Source organism: Triticum aestivum, chromosome 2B (assembly GCF_018294505.1).
Source record: "Triticum aestivum cultivar Chinese Spring chromosome 2B, IWGSC CS RefSeq v2.1, whole genome shotgun sequence".
Taxonomy (NCBI): domain Eukaryota; kingdom Viridiplantae; phylum Streptophyta; class Magnoliopsida; order Poales; family Poaceae; genus Triticum; species Triticum aestivum.
In genome coordinates, this window is record NC_057798.1 from 98,827,502 (window position 1) to 98,844,759 (window position 17,258).

A 17,258-nucleotide genomic window follows, 5' to 3' on the forward strand; every position below is an offset into this window, starting at 1 on the left:
CAATGGCGACGTGGGCCCGTAAGGCACACAGCCAAGTTAGTAAAAGTTTTGCAATGACTAGACTCAACTTCGGCCAAGAAGTTGGAAAGGGAGATTCCTACAGGCAGTCGGCTCTGATACCAACTTGTGACGCCCCCGATTCAATCGTACACTAATCATGCACGCAAATGTGTACGATCAAGATCAGGGACTCACGGGAAGATATCACAACACAACTCTAAAACATAAATAAGTCATACAAGCATCATAATACAAGCCAGGGGCCTCGAGGGCTCGAATACAAGTGCTCGATCATAGATGAGTCAGCGGAAGCAACAATATCTGAGTACAGACATAAGTTAAACAAGTTTGCTTTAAGAAGGCTAGCACAAACTGGGATATAGATCGAAAGAGGCGCAGGCCTCCTGCCTGGGATCCTCCTAACTACTCCTGGTCGTCGTCAGTGGGCTGCACGTAGTAGTAGGCACCTCCTGTGTAGTAGGAGTCATCATCGACGGTGGCGTCTGGCTCCTGGGCTCCAGCATCTGGTTGCAACAACCAGGTAGAAGGGAAAGGGGAAAAGAGGGAGAAAAGCAACCGTGAGTACTCATCCAAAGTACTTGCAAGCAAGGAGCTACACTACATATGCATGGGTATATGTGTAAAGGGCCATATCGGTGGACTGAACTGCACAATGCCAGAATAAGAGGGGGATAGCTAATCCTGTCGAAGACTACGCTTCTGGCAGCCTCCGTCTTGCAGCATGTAGAAGAGAGTAGACTGAAGTCCTCCAAGTAGCATCTCCAAGTAGCATAGCATAGCATAATCCTACCCGGCGATCCTTCCCTCGTCGCCCTGTGGAAAACCGATCACCGGGTTGTCTGTGGAACTTGGATGGGTGTGTTTTATTAAGTATCCGGTTCTAGTTGTCATAAGGTCAAGGTACAACTCCAAGTCGTCCTGTTACCAAAGATCACGGCTATTCGAATAGATTAACTTCCCTGCAGGGGTGCACCACATAACCCAACACGCTCGATCCCATTTGGCCGGACACACTTTCATGGGTCATGCCCGACCTTGGAAGATCAACACATCGCAGCCCCACCTAGGAACAACAGAGAGGTCAGCACGCCGGTCTAAATCCTATGCGCGCAGGGGTCTGGGCCCATCGCCCATTGCACACCTGCATGTTGCGTACGCGGCCGGTGAGCAGACCTAGCAACCTCCATTACAAAGGAAGTTGCGTTAACGCAGTCCAACCCGGCGCGCGCCGCTTAGTCGCTGACGTCACGAAGGCTTCGGCTGATACCACGACGCCAGGATACCCATAACTACTCCCGCGTAGATGGTTAGTGCGTATAGACCAAATGGCCAGACTCATATCAAATACCAAGATCTCGTTAAGCGTGTTAAGTATCCGCGAACGCCGAACAGGGCCAGGCCCACCTGTCTCCTAGGTGGTCTCAACCTGCCCTGTCGCTCCGCCACAAAGTAACAGTCGGGGGCCGTCGGGAACCCAGGCCCACCTCTACCGGGATGGAGCCACCTGTCCTTTCAGCCCCCTCATCAGAATCACTTGCGGGTACTCATCGAGCTAACCCGACTTTAGTCACCATCTGTATAGTATGTATGTATGTATGTATAATATAAACCCGTGATCACCTCCCGAGTGATCACAGGCCAATAGTATAGCAAGGCAGACTGACAAGAATGTAGGGCCAATGATGATAAACTAGCATCCTATACTAAGTATTTAGGATTGCAGGTAAGGTATCAACAGATGTAGCAACAATGTCAGGCTATGCATCAGAATAGGATTAACGGAAAGCAGCAACATGCTACACTACTCTAATGCAAGCAGTATAGAGAAGAGTAGGCGATATCTGGTGATCAAAGGGGGGGCTTGCCTGGTTGCTCAGACAAGGAGGGGTCGTCGGTGACGTAGTCAACCACAAGGGCATCAACAGCGGTCTCGGAGTCTACCGGAAAGGAGTAACGGAGGGGGAACACAATAAATAACAAAGCAATCAAATGTAACACAAAGCAAGACACGGCAATACGTTGTGCTAGGGGTGACCTAACGTAGGGATAGGCGATACCGGTGAAGGGGGAAACATCCGGGAAAGTATCCCCGGTGTTCCGTGTTTTCGGGCAGAGGAGCCGGAGGGGAAAAGTTGCGAGTTTGATATGTTAGAAGTGTGTTGCGGACGAACGGGCTGCGCATCCGGGTTCGTCTCGTCATTCTGCGCAACTTTCATGTTGAAAATAATTTAATCCGAGTTACGGATTAAAAGATATGATTTACTAAAGATTTTATTAATTTCTGTAATATTAATTATTTTATTTAATTCAAAAATGGATTTATGACATCAGCATGAGGTCATGCTGACGTCAGCAGTCAACAGGGTTGACTGGTCAACCTGTCCAGTGGGTCCCACTGGTCGTGACACATTTTTAATTAAACATCTTAATTAACCTAATTAGTATTAATAGGGGTGGGCCCCACTTTCATTCTCTATTAGTTAGTTAACTAACAATAGTTAATTAGGTTAATTAGCCATTAAATTAATTAATCTTAATTAATTAATTTAATCAGCAGTAATTAAGTTATCTAATTAGTTAATTATTTAATTAACTATTATTATTATTATTATCATTATTTATTCCCTTTTTAACAGAAACGTTCTGTGGGGGCTAGGCCCCACACGTCATTGGCCCAGGGGGCCAAATAGGGTGGGTTAACGGGCGCACGGGCGCTAGCCCGAATGGGCACGGGTGTGCGGCGTTGTGGTCGACGCCGGGGTGATTGCCGTCGAGGCATGGAATGGGGCGGGGGTTGCGGTGATGCACGGGCGGGGGAGCACGCTCGCCGGCGGGCGGCGACAACGCAGACCGGTGTGGGACTACGTCCGCACGGCGGTGTGTCGCGGAGTGGGAGCAGGGGCAACGGAGGCGAGACCCGGGCGGCGCGGCCACGGGTGCGGTGGTGCGGGCGTGGCCGGGGCCAAGCGGTGAGGCGGAGGGAGCTGTGGGGCGCCGGCGTGTGGCGAGGCGCGCACAGGCGCGTGTGCGGCGAGGCGCAGGGGACGGCAACGGAGGAACCGCGGTGGAGGTTGGTGGTCGCGTGCCGGTGCGGGACGACGTGCGAGCGAGAGGAGTGGGAGGCCGGGGACCTCACCGTGGTTGCAGGGTTCTAGGCAGTGGGGCTTGGGGAGGAGGTCGGGGGCGAGGTCGACGATGTAGAGGAAGAGGTCCGGCGAGGGAGCGGCCCGGCGAGTCGGCTTCGGGCGAGGGCGAGGTCCAGCAGCGTGAGGGGACGAGGAGGCGGCGACTCTAGTGACGTCCAGGCGGCGGCAAGGGATCGAGGAAGTCCGGCGGGGGAGGAGATGAGGACGAGGCGGCGTCGATGTGGCGGCGGGGCGCTGACGAGGGCGCAGGGGCGATGCGCCCGATCCGATCTGGATCGAGGGGGGCAGGTGAGAGACGTGGGGGGAAGGGGTGGGGATCGTGCGGGAGTAGTGGGGGCGGACCGGCTAGGGTTCCGGTCGGGGTGGGGGTTAAGGGGAGGCCAGTTGGGCCGGCCTAGCGGCCCATAGGCTAGCTGGGCCGTGGCCCAGCGGGGGGGGGGGGAACTTGCTTTTTTTTTATTTGGTTCTTTTCCTTTCTTTTTATTTATTTTCTGTTTTGTTTTATTTCATTTTAATGTATTTAGGCACTTTCTAAAAAGGTGTTTTCTGCACTATAATTACCTAGGCATTTAACTGCACACTCCGAACAATTTTGTTTCAATGTTTGAAAACCTTTATTGTTTGCTAAATTTTGAATTTTGAATCCGAACCAGTTTCGAACTAACGCGAGATTAGTAACAATAATAAAGGTGGCGTGGCATCATTAGCAGAGGTTCACTGTAGCTTAAATACCCGGGCGTCACAGTCGGCCTCTAGCGTCATCGTGGGCGTGCTCGGGCTGGGAGGAGTCGGCGCGCGGCTTCTGGACTGGTTGGCGCGGCTTCTGTGCTGCTGGGCGTCGCGGCATCATCACTCGGGCTGGGCTGTGGCGTTGGCGTCGGCGTGGGAGTTGGCGTTTGCGTCGCCGGTATCTGGTTCAGGATAAGGCCGCGGTTCACTAGGAACCACGCCTTGAGCTTCTCGTCGCCGCTCTGGAGCATGTCAGCGCCGCCCATTAAGAAAGCCAGGTCCTTGTTCCTCTTCTTCGCGGCGACGTTGGTCCGGAGCAAGTCGAGTTTGACGGCGTTGTTCGTCATCAAATCAGCCCACCACGCCTCGGTTTTCTCTTCTCGCAGGGCGGCCCTGGTCTTGGCGTCGGCGAGGCAATGCTCGGTGGACTCTTGCACGCGTGCGCAGCCGACTCGGCGTGTTTCGCCTTCTTGTCCCCTTTGTTGCCGTCCAGGCGCCCATCGGCCGCGCCCGAGGTCAGCGCGTCCGGCTTATACGTCTCCTTGGCCTTGGCGAGGGTGCGCCGGATATCCGCCCACTTCTCGCACTTGTCGATCCACTTGAAGACGTGGAGGTACTTGAACTCTTGGTCGCTGTTGTCGATGTGGTACATGGCGAACATGCGCAGGAGCTGCATCGAAGAGCGAACATCAGTCGGCGCGGGCGCGCGCATGGCGAAAGGATAAGGAGTGGACGGCGTGTTGTACCTGATCCTCAACGCTGATGCCGCTCTCTGGATGAGGCCTGACCTCCTCGACGATCACAAGCCATTTTTTGCACGCCGTTTGGATGAGCCCCCAATGGTTCGCCATCGCCTTCGACCCGGGCTACATGTAGATGCCTTTGAAGTAGGGGTCGACGAGCTTGCGTTCGTCGAACTCTGCCTTGATTCGGTACCAATATGTGTGTCGATGTTCTGGTTCATGCCGGTGATCGGGTCGAGGCAGACGACTTTCCACGCTTCGGCAAGGCAGTCATCTTCGTTGGACGCCCACTTGATGTGCGGCTCGCTGGTTTTGGCCGCTCGTTTCCTCTTCTTCTTGTCTTTCCTCATCTGCGCCGGCTCCTCCTCCTCCTCCTCCTCCTCCTCCGGCTCTTCCTTGTTGTAGTCGAGCTCGCCGTCCATGTCGCCGAGATCAATCGAGCCGTCTTGGGTAGTGAACCCGGGTGAAGCTGTCGTCGAGACAGCTACGATGATGTCTTCCATGTCGGCCTCCGTCGCTTCGGTGTCGCCAAGATGCGACGAGGAGGCTTGCGAGTAGACCAGCTGGGCGCGGCAAAGAGGTGGCGTCGGGGAAGATGCGTAGTCCGGCGGCGAATACGTGTATGGAGGGTACTGCACGCCGGCGAACGCGGGCGAGGGCGTGCGCTGGACCAGGCGCCCATGGGGGAAGGTGACGTTGGGGTTGAACCCACCATGTACGTCGCCATCGGCATAGCCCGGCGACGGCGTGCAACTCCATGGTTGTGGCGACGATGAGAAGCCGGCCGGAGATCCGACTCTTTGCTGGCTCCAGGCCGCGTGCGAGCCGTGGCCGCCGGGTGGATGCATCATCCCCGCGCGAGCCGCCTCGGCTTGTTCGGCCGAGCGCTCCGCCTGCTCCGCCGCCGCCGCCGCCACGAGCGTCGCCCTCTCCCGAGCCTTCTTGGCCCTGTTGCGCCTATCGGTGGTGACGGCCTCCTGGCGCTGCACTTCCGCCTTCCAGTCGGCGTTGGTAATACCCGGGGGCTTGGACGGCGGGCCCTCTGCTTCCTCTGCTTCGGCTAGGCGGCGGCGGCGGCTGTGGTATTCGTCGTGGCGCGGGAGAACACATACTTCTTAGGCAGCATGGCGGCCGGCTTGGAAGGGAGGAGGCGGAGTTTGGCGGGAGGAATGAAGAATGAGAGGGAAGCCGAGGGGGGAAGCGGGAGGAAACGGCGGGAAAAGGGCCTCCTCTCGCCGACAGAGCGGCCCCACACCCCTTTTCGCTTCTGTCGGCGCACCAAGGCGACACCCGGGCACTTGGGTTCGGCTCGGGATCGCCGGCTCTAGATTTGGCCCAAACCGGCGCTAAATAAGGTCCTGGGGCGTGACTGGGCCGGGGGGCTGGGGGGTGTCCTGTTGGGGCCGCGGCTGGAGATGCTCGAAAGTTCATGTTCTTCAGAATTTTAAAAAGGCCTCCATCTTCGGACGCCATTTGGCACTTGCTCCTTGCAGTTCAGAGGGCTAAGCTAAGCCAGAATGGTTACGGTTTATTCATGGACGTCAGCGGAGACTGCCGGCCTAATCAGATGCCTAACTAATGATTGCGATTGACTAATTTTGATGTTAAAAAAGAGATTGAATAATTTTGGAGCGTGACTTGCTAAAATAATTAGTTCAAACCACTGGACAATCAATCTCGAAAAGAAAAGAAAATCACTGGATAAGCCATGTGTGACCGCCAATTCGATAGGGTTCTACGAACATGTTGATCGGTGAACGAGTTGCGCCTGAATCTCTATCTGATTCAGTATATTATGAAAAAGGTCCGCTTAGATTTGATTGACCACAAATCCAGGCCGGCCAAAAACTGTTCATGCAACAGATAAGAAAAATGGTTGAAACATGCGTCCTTTGACGAAGCACTTGTATTTAGTGCATGGTGCTCCTAGCCTCGATATGATCATGGATGCGACGAAGGAACGTAGGTCCCATGCGGAGTGCCGCCCGGCCGGCTTCAGTGGAGGGTTCCCAATGGTGCAAAAATGTATTCCTCGGAGGAACCGGACGACGTTACAACTTTTCCACAGGCCTGGACTGCAGGCGTTCCTTTCCTCGTCGCTCTTTCGTGCTGTCCCGCCGCCTGCTCCGCATTCCCAGGGGCCGCCTGCTCCTCACCACATCTACACCCAGGCGGCGGCAAGGGCGGGGCTTCCATGAGCAGGACGGCGGCGGCCTCGTGGCGGCGTCGCCCGTCGGCGAAGGGAGCCGTGGAGCCGGAGGCCGCTGGAATTCCTCGGACGCTGCAGCTCGGCGCCATGATCCTCGTCTTGTGCGTCCTGAACATCTACTTCAATATTTACAACAAGCCGGTCAGTACTTATCTCCATTTTTCTCCTCCTCTGGGAATCATTTCTTGAACCTATTCCAATATGCATGTGACTGATGATGATGCTACACAGGTTCAGAGAGTATTTCCCTTCCCATACACCATCACCACCTTCCACTTCGCATTCAGCTCCTTCTTCATCACTCTCATCTGGCTGCTAAACCTGCATCCCAAACCAAGGCTCTCCCTTCAACAGGTGACACAAGGATAAATATTGATCTTTCCAGTTTGTAGAACGATAGAGAGAGAGAAGAATTGGCGAAATATGATGGATGTCGTATTGAGCCTCTCGGGCAGTTTATACAGAGTACATGGTTTGGAGGGCAAGAAGCCTCTTCTAAAGATAAAGCAGAAGATGATTACAAATCATATGCTACCAAATACAGAAATATGCCTAGATACTCTAACATTCCCACACGGTCGTAGCGGTAGCATCACACACAATAGGAGCGTCGCTGACAGGGGCGGAGCCCAATGGGCCTACCCTGATGCACAGGAATACGGGTCCAGTTTTTTATTACTGCTACTTATCAGCTCAAATGGCCATGTGCATCAGGTTGGGCCATGACCGGTGCATCAGGGCCCAAGTTTCCGGCCGCGTGGCCAGGCCGCACGTTCGTGTGTGTCGACCGATCCAATCGATTGGTCCGCTGTGCTTCTAAACCTGTACGCAACCGCACAGGTAGGATTCAACTAAAAAAAAAGAAGTACGACTCTGCGCATATCATGGCGGATACAGCGGCCAATCCCTGTAGATCCGTACGCAGCCACGCCCCACGTTCCTCAGTCCCCACGCAAATCGATCGATTTGTTTGCTCCGTTCTCCGGCACGCACCCAAGCACTCAGCCGGCAAGGCCGATCGACGGCGGCACACCGCAACACCCACGGCGACGCCACGACCAGTCGCATAGCCCAGGCGGGAGGCAGATGAAGATAGCATCGGACAACAATTCTGCCCCGGTAGCGCCCTCGTCTATCTATCTTTTGCTAAATGGTTTTTGCAACGATTATTCACAATTCTTGTGTGATTTGTATGAACTTGTAGTCAATTTAAATACGCAAGTTTTTGCAGAACCTAGGCACTAGCTAGCTAGGGTCATGTTGCCAGATTTCTGGCGTCTATGGCAGATTCAATGCTGACTGTAATCCTATCCTGAACATACTGAAACTCTCATGTATTGATCAAAAAATATATAGAATTATGATGTACTTTATTCGCTTAGGTTATTTCCACGTCCCATGTATATTTTTTTTTTCAAATGCAGGTATACTATGGGCAAGCTTCTTCTCAAGAGAAACCCATCATGATATCTGCTCCAAGAAACATAAGTTGTGGACAAAAATGTACTGAAAGGTAATGTAAATATATTTAATTACTTTCATTTGTACATTCCACTATGTTTTTCTTGAAAATTTTAAGTCATCATGTAGGCTACGGACCCGTGGTCTTTGATGACGACATGATGTATTTTTGAATTTGGAAATGCAGGACTCCATTTGCAAGTAATCCAGTCCTTTGTTTCATTATTGTAGTATAAGCATAATTGTTACCTTTTCGTATTTAAAGAATTGTCTTCTACTAAATCTAATAATCTAAACCAAAAGTTATAAAACATACTCTTATTTTTAAGTTGGAACATTATTGATTTAAAATTTATGCAATGTTAAAGGGATACTATTAAAGTGGTGCATCAGGGTAACTTTAGCTCCAGCTCCGCCCCTGGTCGCTGACGATTAGACTAGAGAAACCGACGGGCTAACATCCCCACAGCCGTAGTGGGTGCGCCACGGACGGTGTCACGTCATGGACACGTTGACGGTAGTGGAAGCCCATCGAGTTGCTCCAGTAAGATGATAGCCCTTTGTGCCGAAGTCGAGGAAGCCGAGAGCGTGGGTGGCGGAGCCGCGGTCGAGGTAGCCGTGCGAGGGGTCTCCGTGGTCGATGTCATGGTCGGGTGCCGGTGTCGAGGCAGCCACACATGAAGCCGTAGGCACATAGTGCGAAAGAGAGTGACGAAGGCGCGTTGAGGCAATCGTCGAGGAAAACGATGCCGATGGAGAAGCAACCCGAGTCGTCGCGGACAAGATGCGACCATAGTTGTGCTAGTACCAAACGCACGTCGGGGACGAGGCCATACTCTGGTTTTTCCAGAATCGAGTATGCAAAGAAGAACTCGACGGTCACACCATCGACACATGTGTAGAGGAGGGTGTCGTTGCCGATGCCAATGAAGACGAGGCGCCTATCCAAGCTTGCCAGACTCGGGAACGCGTTGGGGACGAAGGCACGTACGGATGTTGTCAGTGCCGATGTGCAAAGGCAGGGACCATCATAACATGTGTGCCATTGTCGTAGGGACTAGAAAGAGGAGGCCGTGACTGTTGTGAGGCACAGAGTGGCTAAGAGAGAGAAGTGACGGTGCAGTCCCGGTTGTCCGAGTAGATGAAGTAGTCCGGGACGAGATGACGTTGGCGAGGAAGTCGTGGTGGACGAAGGCGACAAAACCAGCAGCGACCTGAAGTGGTCATGTTGGACGCCTAGACTAGTGAAGACGTAGTTGGCGAGACCTGCGACGACGAGGAGTTGCCATGCAGGTCGCCTATAGAAGTGCGGCGGCGGTGACGAAGTAGGCGTGGAAGAACCCAACACGTGATGAAGACCGTGCGCGGACGGTAATGACCCTGCGCCAAGGGAGGCGGCATGGTGGGAGCCGGGGACGGCGAAGATGACCGCGTGCAGTGGCGCCATGGCCCGATGGGGCAACACAGCGGCGGCGTGCATGTCGGGACCACAAGGGAGGGGAAGATCTCAGGGCGGCGGCGTGGACCAGGTGACGCGGCACTACAGCCCAAAGGGGTAATACAAAGCCCGCGGGTCGGTGCAGCCGTGGGGAGGACCTCGGGGTGGCGACGTGGACCGCGTGTCGTAGCGCGACGGCCCGTAGGGTCGATGACAGGGATGGCGCACGGGTCAGGGCAGCCGCAGGCAGGACCTCAGGGCGGCGACGCTGCGGTCCGAAGGGATGACATGGTCAGGACCTCGGGGCAGTGACGCTGCGGTCCGAAGGGATGACGCGGTGGTATACCGTGGCTTGATTGGTGGTAGGCGCGTGCTCGGAGACGTGCTTGGCGAAGACATGCGCGGGGTTGATTGATCAGACTGATGGCGGTGATGTACGTGTCATGTCATGGACGACGTGCATATCGAAGTCGATGGTGATGTTGTCGGTGATGTCCCGGGCGATGATGACAAAGATGGGTCGGCGATGGAGACCATGCACACAAGAGCGGCTGGCAGCGGCGCATGAAGTCGTCCCTTTGTGTGGCGCGTTGAGCCTTGCCGCGCCGTTGATGACAAACTGGTGCAGATTCGACGTCATTGTCGGAGTCGAGGCGCGAGAGGACGACGGGCAGTGGGCGACGCAATCCGTTCTATGATTGGCGAACTAAAAACCGAAGACCGGCCAAGTGCCTAGCGAAGAGAAAGCCGATCAAAGGATCGGAAAAACTCACGCGGGCAGCCGATCGCAGATCGGCGGATGAATCCTGCTACGGGTTGCGCGGCCACGGTGGAGATCATGGAGATCGACATCTCCGAGGTGGCGCGTTGCGGAAGTGGCGGCGGCGGCTAGGGTTTTGGACCATGATTAGTCTCATACCATGTAAAAGGAGTAGAGAGAGAAGAATTGCCGGAATATGATGGATTGTATTGAGGCGGTTTATATAGAGTACATGACTTAGAGGACAAGAAGCCTCTTCTAGAGATAATGCAGTGGATGATTACAAATCATATGCTACCAACTGGATCCGGTATTCGTTCGCCTACGTCTGTGTGTTTGCAGGTTGGTTCCTTTCGGTCTATGCTTCTCTTCATCGGCGGCGGTTATTGTTCTGGTGCGCTGGTCCTATGAGGCTTTAGCACGACGACTTTCCGACTGTCTATTACAACAATGTTTGCCCGGCTCCGACGAGGGAGGGGCGATGACGGAGGCGTGCCTTCGGCTCACTCTAGTGCTTGTAGTGAATGCTAGCTGGTCTACGGACCTAGATGTAAATTTTACTTCTAGTGTTCTTTATACTACCTTGGCAATTGATGAGTAGATCTGAAGTTTTCTCGCAAAACAAAAAAAAAACATGTTCATGAGTCATGTCAAGTAAAGTAATGCAAGTTTGCAATGACTGGGTTACTCTTCTAATTATCGGTGCAGTACGCAAAGATCCTTCCTTTGGCGCTAATACACGTGATGGCCATTGTCTTCGCCAACATGAGTTTGGGCAAGGTGGCGGTCTCCTTCACGCACACCATCAAGGCAGGGAACGCCGTTCCACTCTCCGTCTTGTTGCTCAGGCAGGTATTTGATGTCAAGCTTTCTTATGTTATCTGTCCCAGTAATAAAATGTGCAGAAAGAGATGAATATGTTGTTCTTAATTGTTATGTTCTTGCAGACACCTTCTCTACTTGTATTAGGTTCTCTCGGGTCGGTTGTTGGTGGAGTTGTACTGGCATCTATGACTGAAATTTCTTTCAACTGGTTAGTTGCAATGTTTGACATCTCTTAAATTCCAGTGTCAAAAGATTGGGGGAAAATTGGCTCTGTTATTACCCTCTTCACATCTTGCAAGCTATATTAGAATGTATATACCACACTGTTCATTAGTTCAGTCAATCTTATTCACTGCCACTCTGGAAAGAAAGAAATAATAGTGGTTCACATTATTGGCAATCGGGTTAGTCTTATACGCATGTATCACTCAAAACATTCTAAAATGGGAAGTAAGGTGTGAACTTTGGATAGACACTTGTTAGGTTGCAACTTAAAGCTCCAATTAGTTTAGCTAAATTAATGCAGGAATTTTTATTCTACTCCCTCCCTTCCTAAATATAAGTCTTTGTAGAGCTTTCACTATGAACCACATACGGATGTACATAGATGCATTCAAAGTGTAGATTTATTCATTTTGCTCCGTATGTAGTTCACCTAGTGGAATCTCTACAAAGACTTATATTTAGGAACGGAGGGAGTATTTTGCAATCCAAAACATTGGTTGTACTTCAGGCTTTGGCAACTGGGTTATTTCTCGTGGTCTTAAGCACAGCCATCTGCCATCATGTATACTAATTGTGTAAGTACGTTGGAGAAACAGGATAGGATTTTGCAGTGCCAGGGATTCCAATGACCAATCGCGAAATGCTTTCAGCAAGAAAATTCTTGCTGATAAAGAGGTGACTTGCTACTTTATTTTGTTCTATTGGATATTCACATCGTAGAAGCATGAGAAATATCATGAAGCACATTCTCCTCACACATAATTTTTCCTTACAGGAAAAATTGGACTATATAAATCTCTTTTCAATTATGACTATCATGTCATTTTTGTGTTCGGTCCCGTTAACGCTATATCTAGAGGGCATAAAGTTTAGCCCGCTGTTCCTACGGAGCACTGTGAGTATTGCTAGCTTGCAAAAGTAGATATCAATTGTTTTGGCACTTTTTTGGCTAACAAAATATCAAACATTATGCCTTATTGTAGGGGTTAAATCTTCAAGAACTATGCCTGAAAGCGGGCATTGCGGCCACTTGTTTCCATTTTTACCAACAGGTTTGTCAATCTTCACGAAGGATCAATTAAGACCACATAGGGCATAATTGTACATAATAGTAGTTCATAACACCCACAACATTGTTCATAATTAAAGTAGGCAGCACTTGCTTCGAGCTAAACTAAAGATAAAATGGGTCGGAGTCAGGATTTATCAACGCTGGCTTGTCGAATCTGGACGTCTCAACGTGTGGGTGCCCCGCCATGACACCGGCGCATTACAGGAGTCATCGCAGTTGGCGGTGGCAACCTCCTCGAAGATTACATCGTGCTCGCGATCCACCTCGGTCAAGTACCGGCGGTTGGCATCTGCCTCGTGTTCGTCGACGATGGACTGCAAGAATGCTTGTTTGACCTCCACCATCTCGGTGTCGGAGGCGAGCCAGACGGCCGCCTCCGTGTCGGGCGTTCTACTCCTTCGCCTCTAGGTGCTCCTCGTCGTCAAGCAACGCACACTCGTACTCCCGCTCTGCCACCTCCCATGAGAAGAGGATGTGGTCACCGGCGCCACCCTCGTATTGGCTTCATCCGTCGCCTACCCACCCTCCTCCTCCACCTCGCCCCCCTCCTGCTCTTCCTCGGCCTCCTTCTCCCCTTCCTCGAATTCCCTCGACATGGACACCGTGAGCTGTGCCGCCTTCCGCTCATCGTCGGAGTCATCGTCCAACGATGATGAGTTGATGGGAATAACGTCCGCTGCGGTGACACCCCACCTCTTGGCCCACGATCGGCAGCACACCATGGCGATTTGAGAGGCGGCGGCCAAATTTATAAGGGGCAGGGGTAAATTTGGCGGCTTGTCCCTGGTTGAGTCATTTTTCCGGTGAGATAAGAGCACAAAGGAGTTTTGAGGAGAAGTGGTGTTGCTCACTCAAATTTGAGCCAAAAAGAATCTTTCGAGACTTAACTCTTCAATTTTTTGAGCTATAAGTTTGAGGCTTCGATTAGGTTTGGTTTAACTCCTCAAAAGATACCAATTTGAGAAGTTAAGAAATTTAAGAATTCGATTAGAGATGCTCTTGGTAGTTGTAGAAGCTTTATATCACCATGATCAACCGGTTTCTATGCTCAGTGGTGTTGGACGAGTGGTCGTGCATATTAAGTTTCATGACCTGAAATTCAACTATTACCACTTTTTAGTTTTTCATGTTTGATATTTACCATCAATTCTATCTAAATTTTCCTTTATTTACTTGTAGTAAAGTTTCTACTTTGTTTTTGTGGCAGGTTTCATATAGTTTATTGGCCAGAATATTACCTGTAACCCGTTCTCTTGCAGACTTCTTCAAACGAGTTGTCATCATATCATATGTTCTCTTCTTCAGAACTCCAATTTCACCTATAAATGTCCTTGGTAACTTTATAACCAACCGATTCTACTTTTTTATATTCTAATAACTCAGTCTCATGTTTATTTGTGTCTGAAATATATCCTTATCTGCAGGAACTGGTCTGCCTCTACTCGGTGTTTTCATGTACTCTAGATTCAAGAAAGCAAAATCAAAGACAAATGCTGCATAAAAATAGTTTATACTAGACGCGTTGTCGGGCTCGTCTATTTTTTGATAGAATAATAGAAATATCCATACCAAATATTGGAGTAAATTTGCATAATCTAACCCATATATTGATTAGCCCTTGAAGAGGAATTTAATCTGATTGAAAGTAGAGCCATTGTAGAGGAGCTAGTATGCACTATCTTTCTCTATGATTATGAGGGCATATGAAGTGCAAAAATCTTTGTGAAGAAAAACACAACTTGTATCATAACTGATCTGATTGTATTATCTAGACATTGTAGGAAAACAAAAAAAAAGTTATATAATTTTGAATGACTTGTATCACACAAGTACGTTGAATGAAACGACATGTATGTGTGAAGGTAGAACCAGATATGAACAACCAATATCCATAAAAATCACCTCCACTGGAATTGCAGTTAGGAAATTCATAGCACCTAGCTTGTTGCTCTTGCAAGTATTTTTTTCAAGCATTCTTAACTTAGTCAAGCCTATGATATATAAGCCAACCCAACCCTGTCTAAACCTACATGATTTTTTTAACAAAACAGATTAGCTAAGATCTCAAGGCAGGGAAGAGGAATATAGTTGGGCACGGAAAAAAATTATATGAGACCAGGTCTCATATAAACCAGGTGAGACCCGCCCTGATGGATAACATGTGACATTCACAAATCACAAAGCATCTAATCTCTCCCCCCTGATTTCAGATGGGGGTGGGGTACATGCTTTGTGATTTGTGAATGTCACGTGTCATCCATCAGGATGGGTCTCACCTGCTAACCCGTGAGACCTGGTCTCACAGAATTTTTTTCCGTTGGGCACCGACTGTGGAGGAGAAGGGTGCATGAGGAGTCACTCGAAGGGATAAAAAAGGTGGCGATAGAGTGCTGACTGAAGGAAATATGCCCTAGAGGCAATAATAAAGTTATTATTTATTTTCTTATTTCATGATAAATATTTATTATTCATGCTAGAATTGTATTAACCGGAAACATAATACATGTGTGAATACATAGACAAACATAGTGTCACTAGTATGCCTCTACTTGACTAGCTCATGAATCAAAGATGGTTAAGTTTCCTAGCCATGGACAAAAGAGTTGTCATTTGATTAACGGGATCACATCATTAGGAGAATGATGTGATTGACTTGACCCATTCCGTTAGCTTAGCACACGATCGTTTAGTACGTTGCTACTGCTTTCTTCATGACTTATACATGTTCCTGTGACTATGAGATTATGCAACTCCCGTTTACCAGAGGAACACTTTATGTGCTACCAAACGTCACAACATAACTGGGTGATTATAAAGGTGCTCTACAGGTGTCTCCAAAGATACATGTTGGGTTGGCGTATTTCGAGATTAGGTTTTGTCACTCCGATTGTCGGAGAGGTATCTCTGGGCCCTCTCGGTAATACACATCACTTAAGCCTTGCAAGCATTGCAACTAATGAGTTAGTTGTGGGATGATGTATTACTGAACGAGTAAAGAGACTTGCCGGTAACGAGATTGAACTAGGTATTGGATACCGACGATCGAATCTCGGGCAAGTAACATACCAATGACAAAGGGAACAACGTATGTTGTTATGCGGTTTGACCGATAAAGATCTTCGTAGAATATGTAGGAACCAATATGGACATCCAGGTTCCGCTATTGGTTATTGACCGAGAATAGTTCTAGGTCATGTCTATATAGTTCTCGAACCCGTAGGGTCCGCACGCTTAAGGTTTCGATGACAGTTATATTATGAGTTTATGAATTTTGATGTACCGAAGGAGTTCGGAGTCCCGGATGAGATCGGGGACATGACGAGGAGTCTCGAAATGGTTGAGACGTAAAGATCAATATATTGGACGATTATATTCGGAGTTCGGAAAGGTTCCGAGTGATTCGGGTATTTTTCGGAGTACTGGAGAGTTACAGGAATTCGCCGGGGAGTATATGGGCCTTATTGGGCCATACGGGAATAGAGGAGAGAGGCCGAAAGGAAGGAGGTGCGCAGCCCCCCTCTGGTCCGAATTGGACAAGGGGTGCGGCCCCCCTTTCCTTCCACCTCTCCCCCTTTTTCCCCCTTCTCCTACTCCAACAAGGGAGGTGGAATCCTACTAGGACTAGGGAGTCCTAGTAGGACTCCACACTTGGCGCGCCCCCTCCTAGGGCCGGCCACCTCCCCCCTTGCTCCTTTATATACGGGGGCAGGGGGCACCCCATGACACACAAGTTGATCTACGGATCGTTCCTTAGCCGTGTGCGGTGCCCCCCTCCACCATATTCCACCTCGGTCATATCATCGCGGAGTTTAGGCGAAGCCCTGCGCCGGTAGAACATCATCATCGTCACCACGCCGTCGTGCTGACGAAACTCATCCCCGAACGCTTTGCTGGATTGGAGCCCGGGGAACGTCATCGAGCTGAACGTGTGCTGAACACGGAGGTGCCGTACGTTCGGTGCTTGGATCGGTCGAGTCGTGAAGACGTACGACTACATCAACCGCGTTGTGATAACGCTTCCGCTTACGGTCTACGAGGGTACGTGGACAACACTCTCCCCTCTCGTTGCTATGCCATCACCATGATCTTGCGTGTGCGTAGGAAATTTTTTGAAATTACTACGTTCCCCAACACTGACAGCATGGGATCCAACACTGGCCTGCCGCGCAATTGCTTTTGGAATGTCCATGTATCGTTGCCATTGTGAAAACCACAGAGGTGGACGCTGCAACAAAAATTAAATTTCTTGCTCGAGATGACCAAAAATATACGAGAGCTAAAAATGCATTAAGCAATAGCAAAAATAGTGATGAATTTTAAAATAAAAGATTCCTCCAATGGATAATATGATATGATACTTGCAGGGGATCCGGGTCAGTTCATGTTAAAATGACAATGTTCAAAAACGATCATGATAAGCTAACAGATACCACCTGAATATAAATCATATGGTCTCATAGATTATATCTTGCAAAGCATCATGATGCAATGATATAATGGTTGAAAAAACTAATAAGGGTAGCATCTTACTTCTAATTATGCAACAGAAGAATGAGACACTCAATATATCCAAATGAAAAATGCAGTACTATATTAATTTCATATACCTATAGCCTTAGGCCTTAGCTG

At 50.0% G+C, this 17,258-nt stretch overlaps 1 protein-coding gene and 1 long non-coding RNA gene across 2 annotated transcripts; both read left to right on the forward strand.

Moving 5' to 3' along the window:
- Positions 1-6,662: 6,662 nt before the first annotated feature.
- LOC123039032 (phosphoenolpyruvate/phosphate translocator 3, chloroplastic) lies at positions 6,663-14,419 on the forward strand. The gene is made up of 9 exons (XM_044462353.1): positions 6,663-6,989; positions 7,080-7,202; positions 11,216-11,359; positions 11,455-11,540; positions 12,154-12,232; positions 12,333-12,452; positions 12,541-12,609; positions 13,837-13,963; positions 14,054-14,419. Exons 1-9 carry the CDS (start codon positions 6,663-6,665, stop codon positions 14,128-14,130), a joined length of 1,152 nt encoding a protein of 383 aa, XP_044318288.1. The 3' UTR covers positions 14,131-14,419.
- LOC123040629 (uncharacterized) lies at positions 7,750-9,005 on the forward strand. The gene is made up of 3 exons (XR_006418215.1): positions 7,750-7,967; positions 8,273-8,361; positions 8,439-9,005. It is a non-coding gene; the product is annotated as an uncharacterized lncRNA (long non-coding RNA).
- Positions 14,420-17,258: the final 2,839 nt, after the last annotated feature.